Here is a 23,027-nt window from a genome sequence, read left to right as displayed (position 1 = left end):
GCCAGAATCCCAAAGTCTGGGTCTGGCGTCGGCTGTACCAGCTAGCCCCCTGACGTCAGAACGCAGAGGTATAAAGCTGACAGCCGACGCCATCTTCTCCAGTCTTTCTTGCCGTGCGGTGGAAAGCAGCTCGCAAGTCGTTGGTTGGCGTTTTCAGACAACGTGCTTTGATTGTCGTCGGTCCGAAGTTTTCTACTTCTCTTCTCAAGCTAAGTACCCCGTTGGGGAAACTTTTTTTCTTGCTTCTCCGATGTCAGAAAAAGTTAGTAATTGTATATCGTGTGGGAAACAAATTACCTCATAAAGATTTCCACTCTTACTGTCTACATTGCTTAGGCCCTGACCACGACGTTTCTTGCTGTCTGTTCTGTGCCAGGTTTAATTCTCGCACTATTAAGCGTAGGTACGATTGGGCCTTGAATTATTTCGGTAGACGATTCAATTATAGGATGTCGTCGGATACTTTACCGACAACCAGAATTCAAAAGAAACGCAAAGACAAGGATAGGCCTCCGAGGTCCAAATATGATATTTTGCAGCCGGAGCCAGCTTCGGGTTCAGCGGTCATCAGTGAGGCGCTTTTGCAGCCCCTGTCATCCGCCACTTCGGAACCAATGGCCGACATGGACTCCCATGGGGAGCCTTCTAGGCTGAGTATTTCAGCTGCTGCAGGACCTTCGTACGTCGCTCCTTCAGATGGGTCCGGAACCGCTGTGCAGGTACCGGCTTCTGAGGGGGTTTTCAGGCCTTCTAATATCACTATTTCTGCAAAGACAAAGGCAAAGTCAAAGACTCCTGTTAAACCAAGGGTTTCTTCTCAAGCTTCCTCGGATACAGCTCCTAAGTCCCAGAAGCAATTACTCCAGATGGCTGAAGATTTACTTACAATGATTAGGGGGTCTCACCCTCCTCCAGAAAAAAGGCCTAGACAGGATATTGCTTATGATTCTTCTGATCAGGCTTCTGTGTCTTCTGTCTCTTCCTCTGACCAGGATTATTCTTTTCCTCCTTATGAGGATTCTGATGCAGAGGACTCTATTCCCTCTGCTTCCCCCCCCCCCTGAGGATTTCTCTTTTGGGGAAACCTTACATGAGATGAGGGAGCATTTTCATTGGGAAGGTCAGGAATACTCTGCTTCCAAGAAGAGACTTAGGAATTTCTCCTTCTCCCTCAACACAGACCTTTGGCTATTCCTCCTGTACTTGATATTGTGGATGATGCTTTTTCTGAAGCTAATCTAAATCCAGATTCCTTGCCTCCTGCTCCTTCTAAGCCTGATAGATTTTACAGAGTCCCTGACTCCCATCAATTCCTATTCAAGAACCCTTCTGCTGATCCTGAAACCATTTCTCAGGGTTCTAGGGCTGCTAAGGCCGCTTCTTCAAAAAATCCTATTCCCTCTGAAAAGGATTCTCGTGCCTTGGACAGGTGGGGCAAAAAGGTTTACACTTCTGCTACCCTTTCTATTCGAGCTTTAAATTGCCAGTTTCACATGTTCAAGTATCAGCAATTTCTTTTGTCTGTTCTAAAGCAAAAGCTTTCAGCCTTTCCTGCTTGTGCAGAGGACAAGGAATTACAGGATGTATTGCATGCAACTGAACAAGTTAGCAAACATAGTTTACATTGTGGTTTTGATGCCTTAGAAGCTTCTTGCAGGGCCGCAGCCTCTGGTACTGTTATTAGGAGACATGCTTGGCCGTGAGCAGAATTTACCAGAACAGGTTAAGGCTAAACTGTTAGATGCCCCTGTTCAGCATGATGTTTTATTTGGAACCAAGGCTGAGGAGGTTATTAAAAAGATGGAAGAAAAAGCAAAGTCTATGCAGACTGTTAAAGACTTTTTACAAGTTCAGCCTCCTAGATTTTCTAGAAATTGGCCCTCTAAAAATTGGTCCTTTCCCACGTCTGACAGGCCTCAAAGAGGTAGATATAGACGCTCCAGAGGTCGAGGGCAGGCTCAGACCTCTTACAGGTCCAGACAATGGAGTGCTTCTTCACCTAGAAGGGGAGAAGACAGACCTCAATCACAAAAGAAGCAGACTCAATGACTCTCTCCGTTGGGCTACAGGTCCTCCTTGCCTGGAAGCCCCTCTCGGAGGAAAACTTTCTCTTTTCTACCAAAATTGGACTCGTATTACCCAAGACAAATGGGTTTTAGACGTGATTTTCAGAGGCTACAAATTCCACTTTCATACTCCGCCAAGGTCAACAGGTTGGCCGGATCTGCCAAAACATCAATGGTCATAGGCCTTAAATCAAGTGGACGCCTTATTGGCCATGAAAGCCATAGAACCTGTTCCACTTCCAGAGATGGGAAAAGGTTTTTACTCCAGACTATTTCTGGTCCCAAGGAAACAAAACTCATGGAGACCTATTCTGGACCTCTCAGTGTTAAATACCTTTCTGGAGATTCCAAACTTCAAGATGCTTACTCTGCAACAGCTTCTTCCCATGCTCTCCCAGGATGCTTGGATGGTAACATTGGACTTGAAGGAAGCTTATTTACACATTCCCATCAGACAGGAACGCAGAAAATACTTCAGATTCAAGGCAGGTTCGAGATACTTTCAATTCTCTGTACTGCCCTTTGGTTTATCTACTGCGTCCAGAGTCTTTACCAAGTGCCTGGCTCCAGTAGTAGCTTTCTGCAGACTCCAAGGAATTCAAATTTACCCCTACCTGGACGATTGCCTTATTCAGGCGGACAGCAAGGATCTTTTACTTCAACATCTGCACTTTGTGCAGCGCCTTCTCCTACTATTGGGATTCTCAGTAAACACAAAAAAGTCACATTTGATCCCCTCTCAACAAATGATCTTTTTGGGAGCTCTACTAAACACAAGCTTACAAAGGGCCTTCCTTACTCCAGAAAAACAAGTACAGCTGGCATCAATTTTCAACACCTTGGCTACTTCAACTCAGCTCACTGCAAGGAAATTCCTGCAGGCTTTGGGCTACATGGCTTCTTGCATCCTGTTGATTCCGAATGCAAGGCTTCATATGAGAAAACTTCAATGGTACCTAAAGAGTGTGTGGTCTCAACATTACCACAGCCTGGAAACAATGATACCTCTGATTCCCTGCCTCCAAAAGGAGTTCCTGTGGTGGTCCAGGGCTTGTGCTTTAAACGAAGGGAATCCCTTTCGTCTACCTCATCCTGCTCAGATCATAACCACAGACGCCTCGGATTATGCTTGGGGAGCTCATTACCTAAACAATTGCCAGCAGGGCTACTGGATAAAGAAGCATCTTCCCTGGCACATCAACTTGAAGGAAATGTTGGCAGTCCAAAATGCTCTTCTAGCCTTCCAGAATCATTTGGAACCAGGGCATCTTCTGATTCGCACAGACAATACCACAGTCATGTGGTATATAAACAAGCAGGGGGGTTCTCACTCATACCCCCTTTGCAGACTAGCCATGATTTTATGGGACACAGCTCTAAGCCTGAATCTGCATCTACAAGCTCAATTCATTCCAGGAAAACAGAATCTCTTAGCAGACAGCCTAAGCAGAAATCTTTTGTATCCTCACGAATGGATGCTAGACCCCAACTTATTCAGCAGGATTACGACAGTTTGGGGTTGCCCTCGGATAGATCTGTTTGCATCCCATCTCAATCATCAGCTGCCTCTCTTTTGCACCAGGTCCTTCCACAAAACAGCCTGGAAAGTGGATGCCCTGTCCTTCAGCTGGAGGAATCTTTCGGGATACGCCTTCCCTCCTCTTCCTCTTCTGCCTCGGGTGTTACTGAAAATAAAACAGGACAAACCCAAGGTTATCATCTTGATAGCTCCAAATTGGCCTCGGCAGTTTTGGTATCCAACTTTAAGACACCTGTTCTTGGATCCTCCTTGGATCCTGCCTCTTTTTCCTTCTCTTCTGTCCCAGCATCAGGGTCAGATGCTACACTCTCAAATCAAGACTCTCTGCCTGGCAGCTTGGCTCTACAAAGGCCGTTGATTCCTTCTGTTTTTCCCAAACAAGTTTTGGATGTTCTCTTAGAAGCCAGGCGCCCTAGCACTAGAAAATCTTATGCTTCAAAATGGAAAAGATTTTGTATATGGATGCGGGATCGAGGTTCTGATCCTTCTTCACCTGACATTTCTTCCATTCTTCTTTACCTCTCTGACCTTTTGCTTAAAGGCCTCTCCTTTTCTTCCATTAAAATCCATGCTTCTGCTATCTCGGCTCATTACAACTCTGATCCCCCCATTTTCTCTCACCAGCTGGTGAGACAATTCTTGAGAGGGGCTAAGAATTTAAGACCTCCCAGAACTCCTCCTGTTCCTGCTTGGGATCTTAATTATGTTTTGGAAAAACTTACTTTACCTCCCTTTGAGCCTGCTGCTACTTCGGATATCAAGTTCTTATCCTGGAAGACAGTTATTTTATTAGCATTGACTTCTGCCAGAAGGGTGTTAGAGTTGCAAGCTCTCATGGCTGTGGAACCATACCTTGTTTTCCACCAAGACAGAGTTGCCTTGAGGACCAATCCTACATTTATGCCTAAAGTGATTTCTAAGGTGGCTTTAAATCAGACTATTCACCTTCCTACTTTCTTTCCTAATCCTCAAAACAAAGGGGAAAGGATTTTGCATTCCTTGGACGTACACAGACAACTACGGTTTTACCTGGACAGAACTAAAGATTTCAGAAAATCTGATCAGTTTATCTCTTTTGCCTCCAGTTCTCTAGGCAAGGCTATCTCTAAACAAACTGTTTCCAAATGGATTGCCCATGGAATAAGGTTTTGTTACTCTCACTTTGGGAAGCAGATTTCATGTACTGTTAGAAGTCATTCTACTAGAGCAGCTGCCACTTCAGCAGCTTTTCTCAGAGGAGTTCCTACCGAGGACATTTTGGAAGCTGCCACCTGGAGTTCAGTGCATACTTTTTCTAAGCACTATAATCTCCCTTTATATTCTAAGTCTAGGGCAGGTTTTGCCTCTGCTGTCTTGCAGGGTCTTCTGGCTGCCCCTTCTTCTGCATAACTTCCTCCCTCTCCACAGCTTTGGGATTCCACCCTACAGTTAAGACTGCAACAGTGAAACACGAAGAACATAGTACAGTTGTGTACACCTACCATAAATGTAGATGTTTGAGTGTCTTCGCTGTTGCAGTCGGTGTTTCCCTCCCACCTATCCCCTCTTATCTGCCTTTTCTTTTGTGGTGTATTTGTGTTTCCTTTTTGGACACCTTTTGGTTATTTTGGGGGACTTCTGACATCTGGGGCAAGAAAGACTGGAGAAGATGGCGTCGGCTGTCAGCTTTATACCTCTGCGTTCTGACATCAGGGGGCTAGCTGGTACAGCCAACACCGGACCCAGACTTTGGGATTCTGGACGACCTCGGGCTGCCTGCCGGCAGGAGCACCCTACAGTTATGACTGCAACAGTGAAGACACTCCAACATCTACATTTATGGTAGGTGTACACAACTGTACTGTCAGACAAGAGAAGCCAAAAATGATATTGATTGCCCCAGACTGGCCCCGCCAGCACTGGTACCCAATCCTAAAGAGCTTTTCTCAAGGCCCAGCCTGGACATTACCTCAGATTCCTCACTTATTGACCCAACAAAACAGTCAGATCCTGCACAGCCAACTCAGGACCCTAAATCTGGCAGCACGGATGATAACGTAGCTATTCAAAGCATACCCCTCTCTAAAGCGGTGATGGATGTTATTTTGGAGGGCGGGAGGCCTAGCACCAGAAAATCCTATGCAGAAAAATGGAAGAGATTCTGTGCTTGGAACCAGGCACAAGGAATTGACACGACTGTACCAAATATTCCTCAGATTTTGCAATACTTAACTGAGATGCTCGACAAAGGCCTATCCTTTTCATCAGTAAAGATTCATGCCTCTGCCATTTCAGCTCATTACAATACAGAACCACCTATTTTTTCTCATCCATTACTAAGGCAGTATCTCAGAGGGGCTGAAAACATAAGACCTCCAAGGAGAGCACCACTACTTGCATGGGACCTCAATTATGTCTTGGAAAAACTCACACTGCCTCCTTTTGAGCCAGCATCTACAGCTGATATAAAATTTCAATCCTGGAAAACAGCTCTGCTCCTAGCAATAACCTCTGCAAGACGAGTCTCAGAATTACAGGCACTCATGGCTGTGGAACCTTTTATCATTTTCCATCCTGACAGGGTTTCTCTAAGGACAAACCCGACATTTATGCCTAAGGTAGTGTCCAGTTTGGCCCTTAATCAAACAATTCATTTGCCTACCTTTTATCCAAACCCACAGAATAGGGGTGAGAGACTTCTGTATTCTTTGGAATTTGACAGGCAACTACGCTTCTACTTGCACAGAACCAAAGCTTTCAGAAAGACTGAATAACTTATAGTGGCATATGCTGCAGGATCAAAAGGAAAGGCAATCTCAAAGCAGACTATTTCAAAGTGGATAGGCCACTGCATTCGTTTCTGTTATTCGCAGCATGGCAAATCAGTGCCTAAGGGCATTGGGCCCCATTCAACCAGAGCAGCAGCCTTCCTCAGAGGAGTACCAACCAAAGACATCTTAGAAGCTGCAACTTGGAGTTCAGTGCACACTTTTACAAAGCACTATCACTTACCTCTGTACTCTAAATCCAGGGCAGGCTTTGCCACTGCAGTTCTGCAGGGCCTCTTACTCTCTCCTAATCCTATTTAGCCTCAGCCTCCCAACCTAAGCTTTGGGATTCAACCCAATTGTAATGACTGCAACAGTGAAACACGATGAACATAGTACAGTTGTGTACCTACCATAAATCTAGATGTTCGAGTGTATTCACTGTTGCAGTCCAGGTTACCCACCCACAATCCCCCTTTCCTTTGCTGGGACTTATCTGTACTTCTCTATTCTATACAACGTATGTGGCGTATTAGCTTGTAGATGGAGGATAAGTTTACTTTAGTACATGCATGCATGTTGGCATAGTTTAGCCTACCCTTTAGGGGGCACCTAACATCTGGGGCAAGAAAAACTGAAGAAAATGGCGTCGGCTGCATCTTGTATACCCCTGGCGCACTGACGTCAGGGAGGAGGCGACAGCAACCAACGCCGGACCAAGACTTTGGAATTCAGGCCGACTGCGGGTAGCCTGCCAGCAGGATAACCCAATTGTAATGACTGCAACAGTGAATACACTCGAACATCTACATTTATGGTAGGTACACACCTGTACTTTATCATAGATAGTAATGAGGGGTGGCAGTACTGCAAGTTTCTGTTTTAGGTTCTATACTTTGTGTGTTTGTCTCCTACAGAGCAGAGAAAATAGAGAATGTGATCTTTTCTTTTGTTGATACATGAACATGTGCTACAGTGTAGGGTGAGGGATAAGTCTAGAGAAAGATTCGAAAGGCTGTCCAAGTAGGCAGAAAGGTAACAGTTGAGGTTCATTGCAAATTCAAGGTTGCAGCAGTTATTCCACACTGCAGTTGCTGTGGCCTATCAGCTGGGCAAGTGAAACTGATAACAGAAGATTAGGAAAAGGATCTAGGGGTGCTGGTCATATAGAGTGACAGCATTAAAGAGGATACTAGGGTGTATCTCAAGGAGGACAGAGTCCATAAGGAGAGAAGTAATGATGTTCTTCGTGTTTCACTGTTGCAGTCATCACACTTGGGTTATCTGCCTACAGGTAGCCCTCAGTTGGCCTGAATACCAGAGACTTCACCTTCGTGCGTTGGATGCTATCACTTCTTCCATGTCAGGTCATCAGGGGTATGAAAGCAGGCAGCCAACATCATTACATCAGTTCTTCTTGCCGAGGGAGCCCGAAGCAGAAGCAGTTTGCGAGTGCCGGTCGGCCGCTACCTGAATTTTCATGTTCCAGTGGTATTATATTGAAGTCTTCTAAAGCTAAGTACTCTGTTTGGGATCCTTTTTTCTTGCTTTAACCAATGTCAGAAAAAAATTAATAATTGTCTTGCCTGTGGAAAGCAAATACCGCACAGAGATTTCCATTCTTACTGCATCACCTGTTTAGGCACAGATCACGATGTCTCTTGCTATCGGTTTTGTGCTTTGTTTAATGCCAGAACCATCTATCATCGGTATACTGGCCCAACAGGAGCAGTGTGAGAAAGTGGCAGCATTAAAGAGAGTACTAGGGTGTATCTCAAGGAGGACAGAGTCCATAAGGAGAGAAGTAATGTTTTCAGTGTCCAGTGCTGGTCAGACAACACCCTGAGTACTTTGCTGCAGATATGGAGGTCATACAGGGAAAGGACCATCACGCTGGTGGAAGGAATCCAGAAGAAAGCTACCAGACAGTTCATTGAGATGGAGGGTAAAGGATGTGAGCTTAATTTGAACAGCCTAGAGTTCTCATGTGAAACCAGAAGAAAGGGGGAGGGTAGTGCAGGATATGATATTCAGGGAGATATGAATGTGTTGTCTTGAATAAGAAGGACAGAAGGAGGGGGAGGCAGCACAAACAAAAGATTGTTAATGACTTGACTACTGCCTGATTTTTCGAAAGTAAACCTTCAGAAAGAGGAATGAGGTCCCATAAGGAACAGACTCGCTGAATGGCTGGAGGAGAAGGAATCCAGATATAAGAGCATTCAAGAAGTAAGAGAAAGGTGGAAAAAGGATAAGGGAAGGTGGAAACGGAAGGCAGGTAAAATGTTAAATGGATTTAATGAGTAGACTACATGTCCACCTTTGGCTTTATCTTATTTGACAACTGTACTTCAGCACTGATCCTTGTATTCAAGTGTGTATAGTTGTGGTGAGTGTATCCTCAAACAACTTGTACTATCATGCATTTTTAACCTTGGTTAATTCCTTTAAGGTTTGCACATGTCCTGTTGTAGCTGATCTTGTGGATGGTTAAACTGCCAATGCTATATCACTGCAAATCACAGCCAATGGCAGTCCTATCCACTGAAAAAATATTAGCAAACAACCAGTGGCGTAATATGGCTGAATTCCAGCACAAGCAGATTTCCTGTGCAGCCCTACAGGTGTCAGTAGTGTCTGACCTGTTAACACAGTTGGAGCGGGTCCCACAGTGTGGTGCCGCCTTCTTTTGCCATAATTCAAGCTCTTACACCATGGTGTTAAGGCAAACAATTATTATTGCCCTCACGTACCTCAGTCACCAAGAGTGGTGGTTTCTGAAGGTTTATTGCACAAGGGTCAGTCAGAGAGACCGCATGTACAGCTGTTAAAGTGACCTTATTTTTATGATGAAGGTGTTATATCTAGAGCTACAGCCCTAGTTGCATGTCTGCATACATTCTATCCTGGATACCTCTTTCAGTAGGGAGGTTCTCTTCAGCTAGCCTTCATAGGATTTCACAGATGACCGTTTGAAGAGGGATCACGACTTCACCGTGGTTGATGACCTTTATGATCTAATTTTAGTTTTCCTTTCCTTTTCCTATTCCAAGTCTTGTCATGTATACCAGGGGAAGTAACCTCATCACATTTCAAGGAAGGCCTAGATGTTCTTCATGTTTCACTGTTGCAGTTATTACATTTGGGTAATCTGCTGGCAGGTTGCCCTCAGTCGGCCTGAATAACAAAGTCTTGGGTCCTGCGTCAGTTGCTGCCTCCTCTTCCATGACACCATTTTAATCGGTCTTTCTTGCCACGTGGTGCCCGAAGCAGAAGCAGTTCGCAAGTGCCAGTCGGCCGACTACTGAAATTTTCGTTTTCGAGTTTCAGAACCGAAGTCTTCAAACTGAAGCCAAGTACCCCGTTGGGGAAACTTTTTCTTGCTCCTTACCGATGTCAGTAAAAGTTAATAATTGCATTACTTGTGGGAAGCAAATACCTCATAAGGATTTTCATTTGTACTGTATTCCTTGCCTAGGCCCTGATCACAATGTGCCTTGCTGTCGGTTTTGTGCTAAATTTAACTAACACACTATTAAGCGTCTGTATATTTTTGCTTCAGAATATTTTGGTTCAAGATTTAACTACCCTGAAATTTCGGTTAGCAATCCAACTATCGGAGTTCACAAACAACGCAAGGAAAAAGACAGAGACAGACCGTCTAGGTCCAAAACCGACGACGAAGCTTCTCCTAAGCCAGTCGCTGGATCACCGGTACTCAGTGAGGCGCTTTTGCAGCCCCTGATACCCGTTACTTTTGAGTCGCAGGCCTCTGCCGAGACCCATTCGGAGTCTGGTATGCCGCGAGATTAGCAAAGTATTGAACCCATGGATGTCTCTCCCTTGGATGGGTCCGGAGCCACTGAGCAGGTGAGGGTGTTTTCAGGCCTCAACATTTTTATATTAAACTGACGCCATCAACAAAAACAAAGTCAAAAACAACTTCTATGTCTAAAAAACTGACGCATGAGCCACGTGCTCAGGCCCCTATGCCTAAAAAACAAATGATCAAAATGGCTGAGGATTTAATTACCTTGATCAGGGGTCCGTCCGTCCCCCCCCCCTCCTGCTAAGAGGCCTAGGCAAGGCACTGATTATGAATCTTCAGATCAGGTTTCCATTTCTTCTGAATCCTCTTTTGATCAGGAATTTTCTATTCCACCTTATGAGGATTCTGATGCAGAGGAATCCATCCCATCTGCATCTCCTTCTGAGGATTACTCTTTTGGAGAGACTTTGCATACTTTAAGGGAACATTTTCACTGGGAGAGTCAGGACTTCTCTGAATCAAAAAAGAGGCTTGGGGATTTCCTTCTTCCTCAGCATAGGCCTTTGGCAATACCTCCTATATTAGACATTGTTGATGATGTGTTCTCGGAATCAAGCATGGCTCCTGATTCCCTGCCTCTGGCTCCTAGTAAGCCAGACAGATATTACAGGGTTCCTGACTCCCACAAATTTCTTTTCAAAAATCCTGCTGCTTATCCTGAGACTATTTCTCAGGGTCCCAAGGGTGTTAAGGCTTCTACAGCCAAAAATCCTGCCCCTTCTGATAGAGATTCCAGGGTGCTGGATAGATGGGGTAAGAAGGTTTATACGTCTGGAACCTTGGCAATCAAGGCTTTAAACTGCCAGTTTCATATGCTTAAATATCAACAGCATGTTATGGGCTTATGAAACAGAAAATGATGTTGATTTCTGATTGTGTGGAAAATAAAGAGTTACAGGATTTATTGCATTCAGCAGAACAGGTTGGAAAGCATACTTTGCAATGTGGTTTTGATTCCTTGGAGGCCTCTTGCAGGGCCACCGTAACTGGATCTGTGATAAGAAGGCATGCCTGGCTCAAGGAGCAAAATCTGCCTGATTTAAAGTTAAATTGTTGGATTCCCCTTTGCAGCATGATACCCTGTTTGGTAATAAGGCAGAAGAGGTTTTAAAGAAAATGGAACGCAAAGTTAAATCTATGCAAACTGTAAAAGATTTCTTGCAAGTGCAGCCACCCAGGTTCAGTAGGCACTGGCCTACTAAAAATTGGTCCTTCCTTGTGTCCAACAGAGCTGCTCAGGGCAAACCCAGGCACTCAAAAGGCCCCAGATATCAATCACAGGGATCTTACAGGTCAAAGCAATGGGGTGCCTCCACCTCCAAATCTGGAGGTAACAAAGCACAACCCTACAGTAAGCAGTCTCAATGACTCTCCTCTACCTTCACCAAGCACTTATCTTTTGGCAGCCCCCTTGGGAGGAAAGCTAGCACTTCTTGCTCAAAATTGGCAGTTAATTACCCAGGACAAGTGGGTATTAAACATAGTATCCCAGGGGTACAGATTTAATTTACATACTTTGCCAATTCCAAACGGATGGCCAGATCTGCCACAAAACCAGTGGGCAGAGGCCCAGAAACAAGTCATGTCCCTCACGGATATGGGGGCTACTCAATCGGTACCAGAAAAGGAAAAATGACAAGGATTTTATTCAAGACTTTTCCTGGTACCCAGAAAAGACAAATCATGGTGTCCAATACTGGGCTTATCGATTGTGAACACGTTCCTGGACATTCCAAAATTCAAAATGCTGACTTTACAACAGATACTGCCTATGCTAGGCAAGAATGCCTGGTTAGTAACTCTAGACTTTAAAAGAGGCATACCTGCATATCCCAGTAAGGGAATCTTGCAGAAGATACCTCTGCATCAAAGCAGGTCTTTTGCATTACCAATTCGCTGCACTGCCCTTTGGCTTATCTACTGTGCCCAGAGTCTTACAAAGTGCCTGGCACCAGTAATTGCATTCTGCAGACAAAGAAACATTAAAATTTATCCTTATCTTGATGATTGTCTCATTCAGGCAGAGGACAAGGACACTCTCCTTCAACATCTGGCGTTTGTAAAAAGGCATCTAGCATGCCTAGGGTACACCATAAACGAAAAAGAAATCACAACTGGTACCCTCTCAAAGAATTAAAACATTCCTGGGTGTAAGCTTTAATACAACTGACCAGATGGCTTACCTCACGCCAGACAAACAACTGCAATTGACAACATACTTCAAACAAATGGCAACAAAAACCCAGTTATCTGCAAGACAAATTCTGCAGGCTTTGGGGTTCATGGCATTCTGCATTCTACTAATTCCATATGCATGACTGCATATGAGGAAACTTCAATGGTACTTAAAAAGTTTATGGAGTCAGCATTGTCACAGCCTGAATCATTGGTCAACATTGTCACAGCCTGGAAACAATGATTCCTCTCATTCCCTGCCTACAACAGGAGTTTCTTTGGTGGGCAGAGACATGTCACCAAAACAAGGACTGTCATTCACTCTAACCCCTGCCACCCAAACCCTAACTACAGACGCATCAGACTATGCTTGGGGAGCCCACCTGGCAGGGAGATGCATTCAGACAAATGGAGCCCAAACCAAATGCATCTGCATATCAACCAGAAAGAAATGCTAGCTGTTCAGAGTGCTCTGACAACCTTCAAGGACTTACTTCATCCAGGACAACTACTTATAAAGATGAACAACACCACAGTTATGTGGTACATAAATAAGTAGGGGGGGGTACCCATTCTTACCCTCTTTGCAGACTATTCATGGCCTTGTGGAACACAGCCTTGACTTACCAAATACATCTTCAAGCTCAGTTCCTGCCAGGAAAGCAAAATACTCTGGCAGACGACCTAAGCAGAAATCTTACGGACCCGCCTGAATGGAAATTGGATCCACAAATCTTCAGCATGTTAACACAGAAATGGAGAAGCCCAGACATAGATCTATTTGCCTCTCCCCAAAACTAACAGTTGGACAACTTCTGCACAAGAACTCGTCACAAAAAAGCATGAAAAGTGGATGCTCTGTCCTTCACCTGGAAAAACCTATCAGTCTATGCCTTTCCTCCTCTGCCTCTACTCTTCAAGATCTTACTAAATGTCAGACAGGAAAAACCAAAAATGATTCTAATTGCTCCGGACTGGCCTCGCCAACACTGGTACCCGCTTTTAAGGAATATGTCACACCTTCCTCCGTGGTACTTGCCTCAAACACCTCATCTATTGTCTCAGCAGAACTATCAAATTCTGCACACTCAGCTCCAAACTGTGAATCTTGCAGCATGGCTAATCAACTAATTATTCAAACCACATTTCTCAGTAAACTAGTGATGGATGTCATTTTGGAAGCCAGAAGGCCTAGTACTAGAAAATCTTATGCTGATAAATGGAAGAGATTCTGTGCTTGGAACCAAGCACAAGGAATTGACACAGCAAGGCCCAATATTCCTCAGATTTTACAATACTTGACTGAGATGCTTGACAAGGGCCTATCTTTTTCTTCAGTAAAAATCCATGCCTCTGCCATCTTGGCTCATTACAACACAGAGCCCTCCTCTCTTTTCTCATCCACTGCTAAAACAGTATCTCAGAGGGGCCAAAAATTTAAGGCCTCCCAGGAGAGCACCAACCCCTGCATGGGACTTCAATTTTGTGTTGGAAAATCTCACCCTGCCTCCTTTTGAACCAGCAGCTAGTGCAGATATAAAATTTCTTTCTTGGAAGACCGCTTTTTTTTGGCAGTCACTTCAGCTAGAAGGGTTTCAGAACTACAGGCTCTCATGGCAGTCGAGTCTTTCATTATTTTTTACCCAGACAGGGTGGCCCTCCGGACCAATCCTTCTTTTATGCCTAAGGTGGTATCCAGTGTGGCTCTTAACCAGACCATCCACCTGCCAACATTTTTCCAAAATCCGCAGAACAAGGGGGAGCAGATTTCGCATTCATTGGATGTACACAGACAACTAAGATTCTACTTAAACAGGGCAAAATCTCTAAGAAAGTCTGAGCAACTACTGGTAGCATTTGCTGCAGGATCAGAGGGGAAGGCTATATCAAAGCAGACTATTTCTAAATGGATAAGCCATTGCATTAGTTTCTGCTACTTGCACCATGGTAGTAAACCGTGCCCAAGGGGATCAGATCCCATTCCACCAGGGCTGCCTCTACTTGAGCAGCTTTTCTCAGAGGGGTCCCAACCAAAGACATTCTAGATGCTGCTACTTGGAACTCTGTTCATACGGTCACAAAGCATTATCATTTACCTCTCTTCTCTAAATCCAGGGCAAGCTTTGCCACTGCAGTCCTGCAGGGCCTTATAGCTGCTCCTAATGCTGTTTAGTTCCATCCTCCCATCCATAGCTTTGGGATTCTACCCAAATGTAATGACTGCAACAGTGAAACACAAAGAACATAGTACAGTTGTGTACACTTAACATAAATGTAGATGTTCAAGTGTATTCACTGTTGCAGTCCGGGTTACCCACCCACCATCCCCCATTCTATACCTTTTCTTTCCTTCACTATACTCAGATGCCTTTGTGGTGTATTTGCTTTTGGTTAAAGGTAAATTTTATGTTTCTAAGGTGCATTTATATATTTACAGTTTATATATATATTTTTGCTCCCCATTTGGGGGGCACCTGACATCTGGGGCAAGAAAAACTGATTAAAATGGCGTCGGCTGCATGTTTTATACTCCTGACGACCTGACATCATGGAGGAGGAGACAGCAACCGACGCAGGACCCAAGACTTTGTTATTCAGGCCAACTGAGGGCAACCTGCTAGCAGATTACCCAAATGTAATGACTGCAACAGTGAATACGCTCGAACATCTACATTTATGGTAAGTGTACACAACTGTACTTTTTGTCACCTCGTGTGCCAGTAAGGTCAGCCAAGAAGATGCCACTGACAATCAAGTCTCAGTTTTGACACTGTCTGGGGTTGTTTTTGAGAAGAGGAACTGTTCTCCAAGTTTGCCCTAGGTTAAATCACAAAGGGATGTGGGTTCCGGATATAGACATGGTTGGTCACATCTTAGAGCACTTGGGTCTTCCTCTACAAAGAGCTCTGCTAAGGTGATCAGGCTGCCTCCACAAAGCACTTGGGACAGGCCCAGGCCCTCTTTCTCAAATAAACTCTGTCTGTCAGAATGAGGCCAGGAAGTTTACTTCCATCACCACTTCCCATTTCCAGAAAGGATGTGTATGACTTCTTTACCATCCTACACCTTTGTGACTTCAGTAAATGTGTCTGAGCTTGTGGCATATTTCTGTCTGTGGTCTGCACAGAAGGCTTCTGTAAATTTGCTATTTTTAGGACATTACTTTTACAACAGTTCTTTGGTCTCTTTTTGTCTGTGCCCAGTGTTTGCCAGACTGCTAGCAGGAGTCTGTAGAAAAACAGTGAGTCTTCCAAAAGTGAAACTCAAAGTATAATAACTATACACAGAACTCGCAAAAATGCCAGCTCAGAATGCTGCTAAGGGAAAGCATTGCAGAAAAGTCATAAAATAATGTAGTCCCCCAAGCTGCCATCCTTAGTAGGCAATAGTATTACTGTTTTTACCTGTCATGACATTGCTGGAGAGCAGGGTTGCTAAACAGGCCCTTAAAGGGGTTCTGCCCACTTTTAAAGAATCCTTTTCCTACTTGGCACTTGAATTTCATGACCAGTATCTGTCTGGCATTCAAGCTTCTTGACTTACTGTCTCTAAAAATTCATCTCTTGGAAGATGGTTCTCTTGGTGACAGCTGTCTCCTAAGTGTGTCTGAACTTCAGGTCTTTATTTGAAAGGATCTATATTTGGCTTTTCACAAGTATCATATGTTCCTTATGACCAACCCACATTCTTCCATGAATTGCCTTTAAACAAGTCCATTCCATCCTCTTTTCTTTCTGAGTGCAGAAAGACTCCTTGATGTCTTATTTAGACAATAAATGCCAAATGATGTGCTGTTTCTTCTCCGTTGCAAGGAGGAAAATGGCTGGCAGATTCTAAATAAATTCTGTGCAAGTAGATCTTATGGCTTCAGGTGGATTTGTTGCCTGTTGGAAAATGCTGCTTTCCATGGCTACCCTTCCAGGAGTGTGATTACTTTGTTTTTTCCTCAGAATTGCCTCCATTGTATATGTTTGTGCCACAGCCTGTTATTTGGTTTACACCTTCATTAAGCATTACCGATTGGATTGTGTCTACAGGAGTGGGCTTCATTTGGTGTACTGGTGTTTGAGGACTCTCCCTGTTTAGACTTCTCCATTTGTTCATTCTCTGGCTTCTGCCTCCCAGTTTTTAACATGTTTGGGATTTGCTGTCAGTTGTAGACCCACAGGAATGAGATGCAGCAGTTATCTACTCACCTTATTAGCTACACTGTGTGGGGAGTCATCCTCATTGGGTCCTAATTATCCACTTCCTCCTCATCATTTTACCCCTGCTAAATCTGTTAACTCCCTTCCCTTCCAACAACTGTCGCTGGCATTTCCTGCAGGTTATTTAACATTGTACAGTATTTAACTTCCTGTTTAAATTTTTATTTACAGGATGTATTTGTTTAGTAGATGAGGCCAACTAGCTGACAAAGGGATAGACACTCCATCCTAGTTTAGTAAACAATGCCATGGCATGACCTGACAGTGAGGACGTACACGAGTGCAGGAGAGAATATCCCAGTTGTGAACCCACCAAGGAAGATTCATTCAGTGATAGCTGGTATCATGAATACATACATGCTATTTCCCTATGATTCTTCTCTGTAAAAGTCAACACTTGTGTCATTGGGAAGATCTTGCAAGAACTGAAAAGACATTTCTTCACTATTGCATGCTTCCTGACTCCACAGACTGCTGTTCGCAGTACACTGAAGTTCGTTGTAGTCTCTTCTTTCTTCTAATAACTGCAGCCCTGAATGACATCACTGGAGGGATATTCATAAAATAAGGAATACCACCCCCTACCTGTCTAATCTTTCCGGCCACTCTTCTGGTTTAGAGTTGTCTTACAGATTGCTGTGTGCCAGTTTTGAGGTTTCCTCTGCACATTTTTATTTTTTATCTAAATTGAATCTCCTGCATTGTCCATTTTTGTTTCATTCTGGGATTTTTTTAAATAAATTTACTTTTGAGAAAAGGTATTTTCCCCAAAGGAGGCTGCACCCAAAGTTCTAGCACCACAATAAATGCATAAATTAAAAAAAGCATTTATTTGCGGTCTTGGTAAGGCACATGGTCCTGAAGAATACATTATCTAGCAAAAAATGTAATTGAAATACACTGTAACTGGGCAAAGATGCTGTAGTTCCGTGCAGTTTCAAATGAATTTTCTACTTCCCATGTTAAAGGGAATGACTGGATGACAGTTAGGACTCATCAAGGAGGACTTCCCAACTGGTGGTCTTCTCTAATGGGTCTGTACCAGAAGAATCTCAAGAGGCTCTAGAAGGAAAAAACCATAATGAATGGTCTCCTTCCATATCTCCATATTCCTCTGTAAAGTAAAGCACAATATCATTTGTGATCATTAGTGAAGAAAGAACTCAACAGATGTCACAAAAAGGGAAACCTCTCACTTTGGGAATTTTGTCGAACTTTAGGTGATTTGCCATCATGGGCTACAGGGAGCCTTGACTTGTAGAAGGGACAGTAATTGATAGGGGGCTGTTTATTACTGTCCTCAGAATAGGTCTCTTTGCACATAGAGCAGCAGTCTTAGGCTGCTTTGAATTCTCTGGAATCCAGCCTCCAAAACCCTGTGCCTCAGAAGTACCAGCGAGTTTCTGTTATGTTGGTGGTAAAACTCATTCATGGTTGGGTAACTGATGTAAAAACCAGTCTTGGTGGCTTTTATGTGCTCTGCCATTGGAGAAGTCATTGAGGGTTTGCCATGGTCATCGCAGTACTAAACTACAGTACAGTTGTCCACGCATTCAGAATGCTGGCATCTGGGTGTGAGAAGCCATTCTCTCTCTTGGGTTGTTGACACTTCTCAGGTGGTTTAAGGAGATGAAATTCAGATGCTGACCAAAGTGCTGGCTTCTTTAATCTAAAGGTTGACCTCCTGTCAGGCGTTACAAGGGTCATCTGTCTAGGAGAATGCATTGCAAAATTCTCCTAAGAATTGCACTGGTTCTCCAGGTCCATTCATGGCTGATGTGCCTTCTCTGCAGAGTTTGGCTGTCTGTCATGTGTTTGTATGGGGTTTTTGTAGGTGCTGTTCTTTTTTTTTCCATAATCCAGAGATCTGCATTAAGCACGTTTTTAAATTGTCCTCTGGTGTGTGTGTTTGAAATTGTTTTGATAATTTTTTTTGTACAGCTAGACAAAAAAATTCTGTATTCATACATAGAAGTTAAAAATTCAAGGAACTGTGCCACCAGCTGTGAAGTTCTCTTTGGTCAGCTTGTAACAGTTTTGAAAAGGGTATTGGACTAATGACCACTAAGTTTCACTTGTATGCCTTCTTTTCAACAGTTAACCATTTGCTTTCCTACAACAGTTGCTGCACTTCTAAGATCAGCTGTATAGCCATGTCCTTCCCTATCAGGGACTGATGTCAGAGTATAGGCAGAGAGAAAGGGATAGGGGAAAGACCTGCTCTGGTAGACTTTTTAGTTTTTCTAAACAAATTTTGTGCAAGTAGATGGTTAACCACAATGTCTTATGCCTTCAGGTAGCTTTGTTGCCTTTTGGAAAATGCTGCTTTGCATGGCTACCCTTCCTGGAGTGTGACTACCTCTAGTGTGTGGAACAGGAGCTGCTATTAAAAAAGGGTAATTTGTAGGGCATATAAAATATTGTGTGATAGCTGTAATGATCAATATGAGCAGGTTAGAAAAGACTGGGAAGTGAGATTGGAAGCAGGTCACAAGGGAACACTGGGAGGACTTATGGCTTCCAGTATGCAACGAAGTCTAGAAGATTTAAGATACAGGATTTTTGCTTGGAAATGCTTGAACTGGTATTTTTATACTCAATGCAGACGCCAAAGAATTTATCAGGTAAATGGTAAATTTTGGAAGTGTGATGGGGAAGAAAGAGGTACCTGGGAACATATTGGGAGTGTAATGAGATGGCAGACTTGAAAAATTCCTCCAGAGTACTGTTATCAGAAATATTGGTTGAGCAAATGGATGTAACTAAGGAAATAATTCTTCTGAGCTGGGGCACGGGATCTAAGTTGTCTAGATGTAGTAACGCTTTATTAAGTTTAATCCTGGTGGCTGCCAAAAAAGCAGTTGGCAGAAAACAGAAGTCAGAGTCTAAGCCAACTGTACCTGCAGTACTGAATACTGTAACAAGACATAAAAGAACTAGAAGTGAGATCTTTAGAAAAGGGTAGGATTAAACTACATAGAAAAAATGGAAATAGTCTGAACAGGACATGCATAAAAATGTTTTGGAGTAGCTAGGTTTAAGAGAAGGCAAGAATTGATCAATTTATGTAATGCTGGATTAATAATAATTTAAAAGCATGTATCTGATGTATAATGCTTTTAACTGCGAACATATTAACATGGTTTGTTTTCTTTTATGTACAGTTATGTTTACCTATAATTTAAGTGGTAATTCAGTAAAGATGTTAAAAATGATGTAGCCATGCATGCTTAGTAATATATGTGCTTTTCCTCTCTCTCTAGAACACTAAGGAGTGGACCAAGAAGGTCATTAAGAACATTGCAGCTGCTGGGAAATTCTCCAGTGATCGCACCATTGCACAGTATGCCCGGGAGATCTGGGGAGTGGAACCAAGCACTCACAAAATCCCTGCCCCCAATGAGCCTATGGTGTAGTGTACTTCACTTAACCGCTGTATACTTTGTCCTTCTCTGCACGTGCAAAACAGCTATTAACAAAGTGCAATTGGATTTAGGTTGGCTAGTTCTTGCTTGCCTGTATGTGTATTGCAGTGAGTTTAATGTTGAAGGTAATTTAATGAAGGTCTTTAGGTGGGCGTTGGCGCCCTGTAGTTGATTGAACTACATATGTTATAATTCCTAGCACTGATAAGGTATGAGATCAGACTTGCTTTACTGTTGCATAGGTTTAGATCAAATGACTAGTAGATAATCTCTATGGTTTGCTGCACTTTTGCAAGTCTCATTGTCCCTAGCAAAGGCATCAGAAGATTAGGCAGTGAAACCGCATTTGTGGTTTTACAGTCCACCATCCTATCAGTAAGAGTCCGCTGCTGCCTGGTAAACAATTTGTAGTTCCCTTACAGTTTACTGTTGTTCTGGCAATTTATTGTTTACATGATTAGTTGAAGGTAAAGTAACTTTTTATTTCACCTCCCTTATTACTGAAGGTACAGCTAACGGTTATGGTAATTGGATTTAACCATCAAGAGTGAAGTGTTCTAAAGTGCACTTTTTGAATATACTATTTTTAAAAATTTTCACACCTCTTCATATATTACTAAACATTTTTCAGCCTGTGCTGTAATATTTGTTGCCTCATATTCATTATAAGGACTAATGCCAAGTCTGTGCACTTGCAGTACGTGTTTTAGCTTGCATACTTTTATTTACATTTCATCACCACTAGCTGGAGTCAAACATGTTACACTGAACTTGTTTGCAGAGTTATTAAGTTATATTTCTTTTCTATCCCTTTTACTTCATGATAACGGTTAGTGTATTTCCGTGGATATTTTAATTATTGCTGTATTTGTTTCGTAATAATTTTACTAGGAGTACGGGGGAAGTTATGTTCCAGATCAAATTATATGAGATGATGAGATTGGGGGGGTGTCTTTACCGTACTGTAGAACTTAAATTTAGTTTCATTTGTTTTTAATTATGTTGTTGAAACAGGAGAAACATGATGTTACTTGTATTTTGAAAGAATAATGCTAGACTTTCATGAAATTGTGCTTTGTGTGCTAGAATGTATGTTATGATTAAGGTAAATGCACTGAATTTCCCTTTTAGGCCAGGCTTTGAATGTTATGTGCAAGTCACTTGGGTGCTTCAGAGGCCTAAAGGTGAATGACCATAAACCTAAGATCACAGGGAGGCTGTGCTTTCAACTTCTGAAAGGGTTGCCAGATCTCCAAGAGGCATTTCACAAGTATAATTTAGGCCACACCTTGTGTTGCACGTGTTTAGTTTTCGCATTTGTAATGAAATGTAAGCCCAATTTCTAAATGTACTACTCATGAGCATTGGTTTACTGTCATATAGAGGTATGACATGCTCCTCTCAATGCCCTTCAGACTTTTGTGTGTTCAGTTGACTTCCTAAGGCATTGTATTGATTTGCTTTAAGTCAGACGACTTGATACACTGTATTAGTTAGTGCAATCAATTGCACTTCATTCCTTTATAACCCAGAATGTCATGTTTAGGTGCAGAGAGGTTCAGGAGTTTTTTCCAGGATCATTAGTGTGTGTAACCATTGACAGGAAAAAAAATAGAATTGGTTATCATTTCCAAGCACTAATGAAGCTGGGAAGTATCGGACCTGATTAGGACACGGAAGCCGACTTAAGTTTTGGCATGTAAAACTCAACTGTAAGATTATGTAAAATTATGAAACAGTACATATTTAATGAATGTTTGAAAATATTTAAACAATGCCTTTAATATAGTGTATGTGTGTGTCTGCTGTTAAGTGTACGGTCTGTGCTTTTTGTGATTTGGTGCTTTAAGTGTGCAGTTTTCCTCTGCTAGGCAGCTGTTTACAATACAGATGAAACATTTGATGGGTTTTAAATTGACAGAACATTCTGTATTTTAATGGGCTTCCATAATGGAAACCATAATTCTGTTGGCACTGGTTTTAAAAGAGAGAATAAAGCATTCATTTTCACAAAGATCGCATTGATTTTTTTTTTTTTAATATTGTGTTTTTGTGTTTATTCCAGTTAACTTAATTATTCTATTAAATAGATTCACTATTGCAGCTGTTGCTGATGGAGCAATCATCTCTGTGGCATTACGCAAACAGTCTGGATGTCTGGTTTACAGGACTTGTGATAGGAAGGATAATAGGGTAACAGAGTTTGTTAAGTTAAGACCATTAGTGTTATTCATTGTACTGCATTCCTTTGACTGCTATTTCAGGAACTTGAGGGTACTAATGACTCCTTCGATGATGATGATTGTGTCATGAAACCTTGTGGAAAGCCAGTGCTGTGGCATATGGGGGCAAAGTTTTAAAATTGCTCTAAGAAACATTGGTTCGATTAGTATTTCAGGTGGCAAGAGGCATTGGCAGGATGGGGTGCATCTACCTTTCCTGTTGGGTAGGGCATTTGTCTAGGTGTTCCCTTTTAGGAGGTGTGGTCCATAGAGGGAAGTAGCCCTTGGTTGTAAACAGGTGAATGGGGAGGGGGCTAAATGGTAGGTCATAAATGGAGAGTTTCCTTAGGTCTGCTTTGGCTCCAACCCAGTGAGGGACTGCATCACTCGATCAGCCTTGCTTGATTGACCATTTTCTCAAATAGAGGGTCAAATGTGTTTCTTTGAGGGTCTGAGTATATTTTTTCATGTAAAGTATGAAAATTACTGTTTGCTGTTGCTGTCTCAGAATTCCTGAGTTTCATGCATATTATTGCAGTGCAGTACAATAATGTCCCCCCCCCCACCAGACTTAGTCTGCCTCTCCCTCCAAGAACATGCCATTGTTGAAACTGCAGGTTTTTGTGTGTGTGCATGTACACATATGATGTCCTTCTATTCCCATGTTGCAGTATTCATACTGTAGGATTTCCAGCCCTCGGGCGACCCAACATCAGCTCCTATACAAAAGCTTAAGACTGGCTGCTGTAGGTGCGTGGGACGTCACATGTAGGGCCATAAACCATGGAGTATAAATGTGATGTCGGCACGTAGAG

At 42.9% G+C, this 23,027-nt stretch overlaps 1 protein-coding gene across 1 annotated transcript in view; it reads left to right on the top strand.

The window, feature by feature from the left end:
• LOC122805677 (glycogen phosphorylase, muscle form) overlaps positions 1–22,004 on the top strand; it is a 761,024-nt gene extending 739,020 nt beyond the window's left edge. Inside the window, exon 20 of the mRNA XM_044076012.1 lies at positions 19,829–22,004. Within this exon, the coding sequence (XP_043931947.1) occupies positions 19,829–19,981 (153 nt within the window). The 3' untranslated portion in view covers positions 19,982–22,004. The remainder of the gene's footprint in view (positions 1–19,828) is intronic.
• The last annotated feature ends 1,023 nt before the right edge of the window (positions 22,005–23,027 follow it).

Source organism: Protopterus annectens, chromosome 6.part1 (assembly GCF_019279795.1).
Source record: "Protopterus annectens isolate FY-2018-M chromosome 6.part1, PAN1.0, whole genome shotgun sequence".
NCBI lineage: Eukaryota > Metazoa > Chordata > Ceratodontiformes > Protopteridae > Protopterus > Protopterus annectens.
This window is presented reverse-complemented; position numbering and strand designations above follow the sequence as displayed.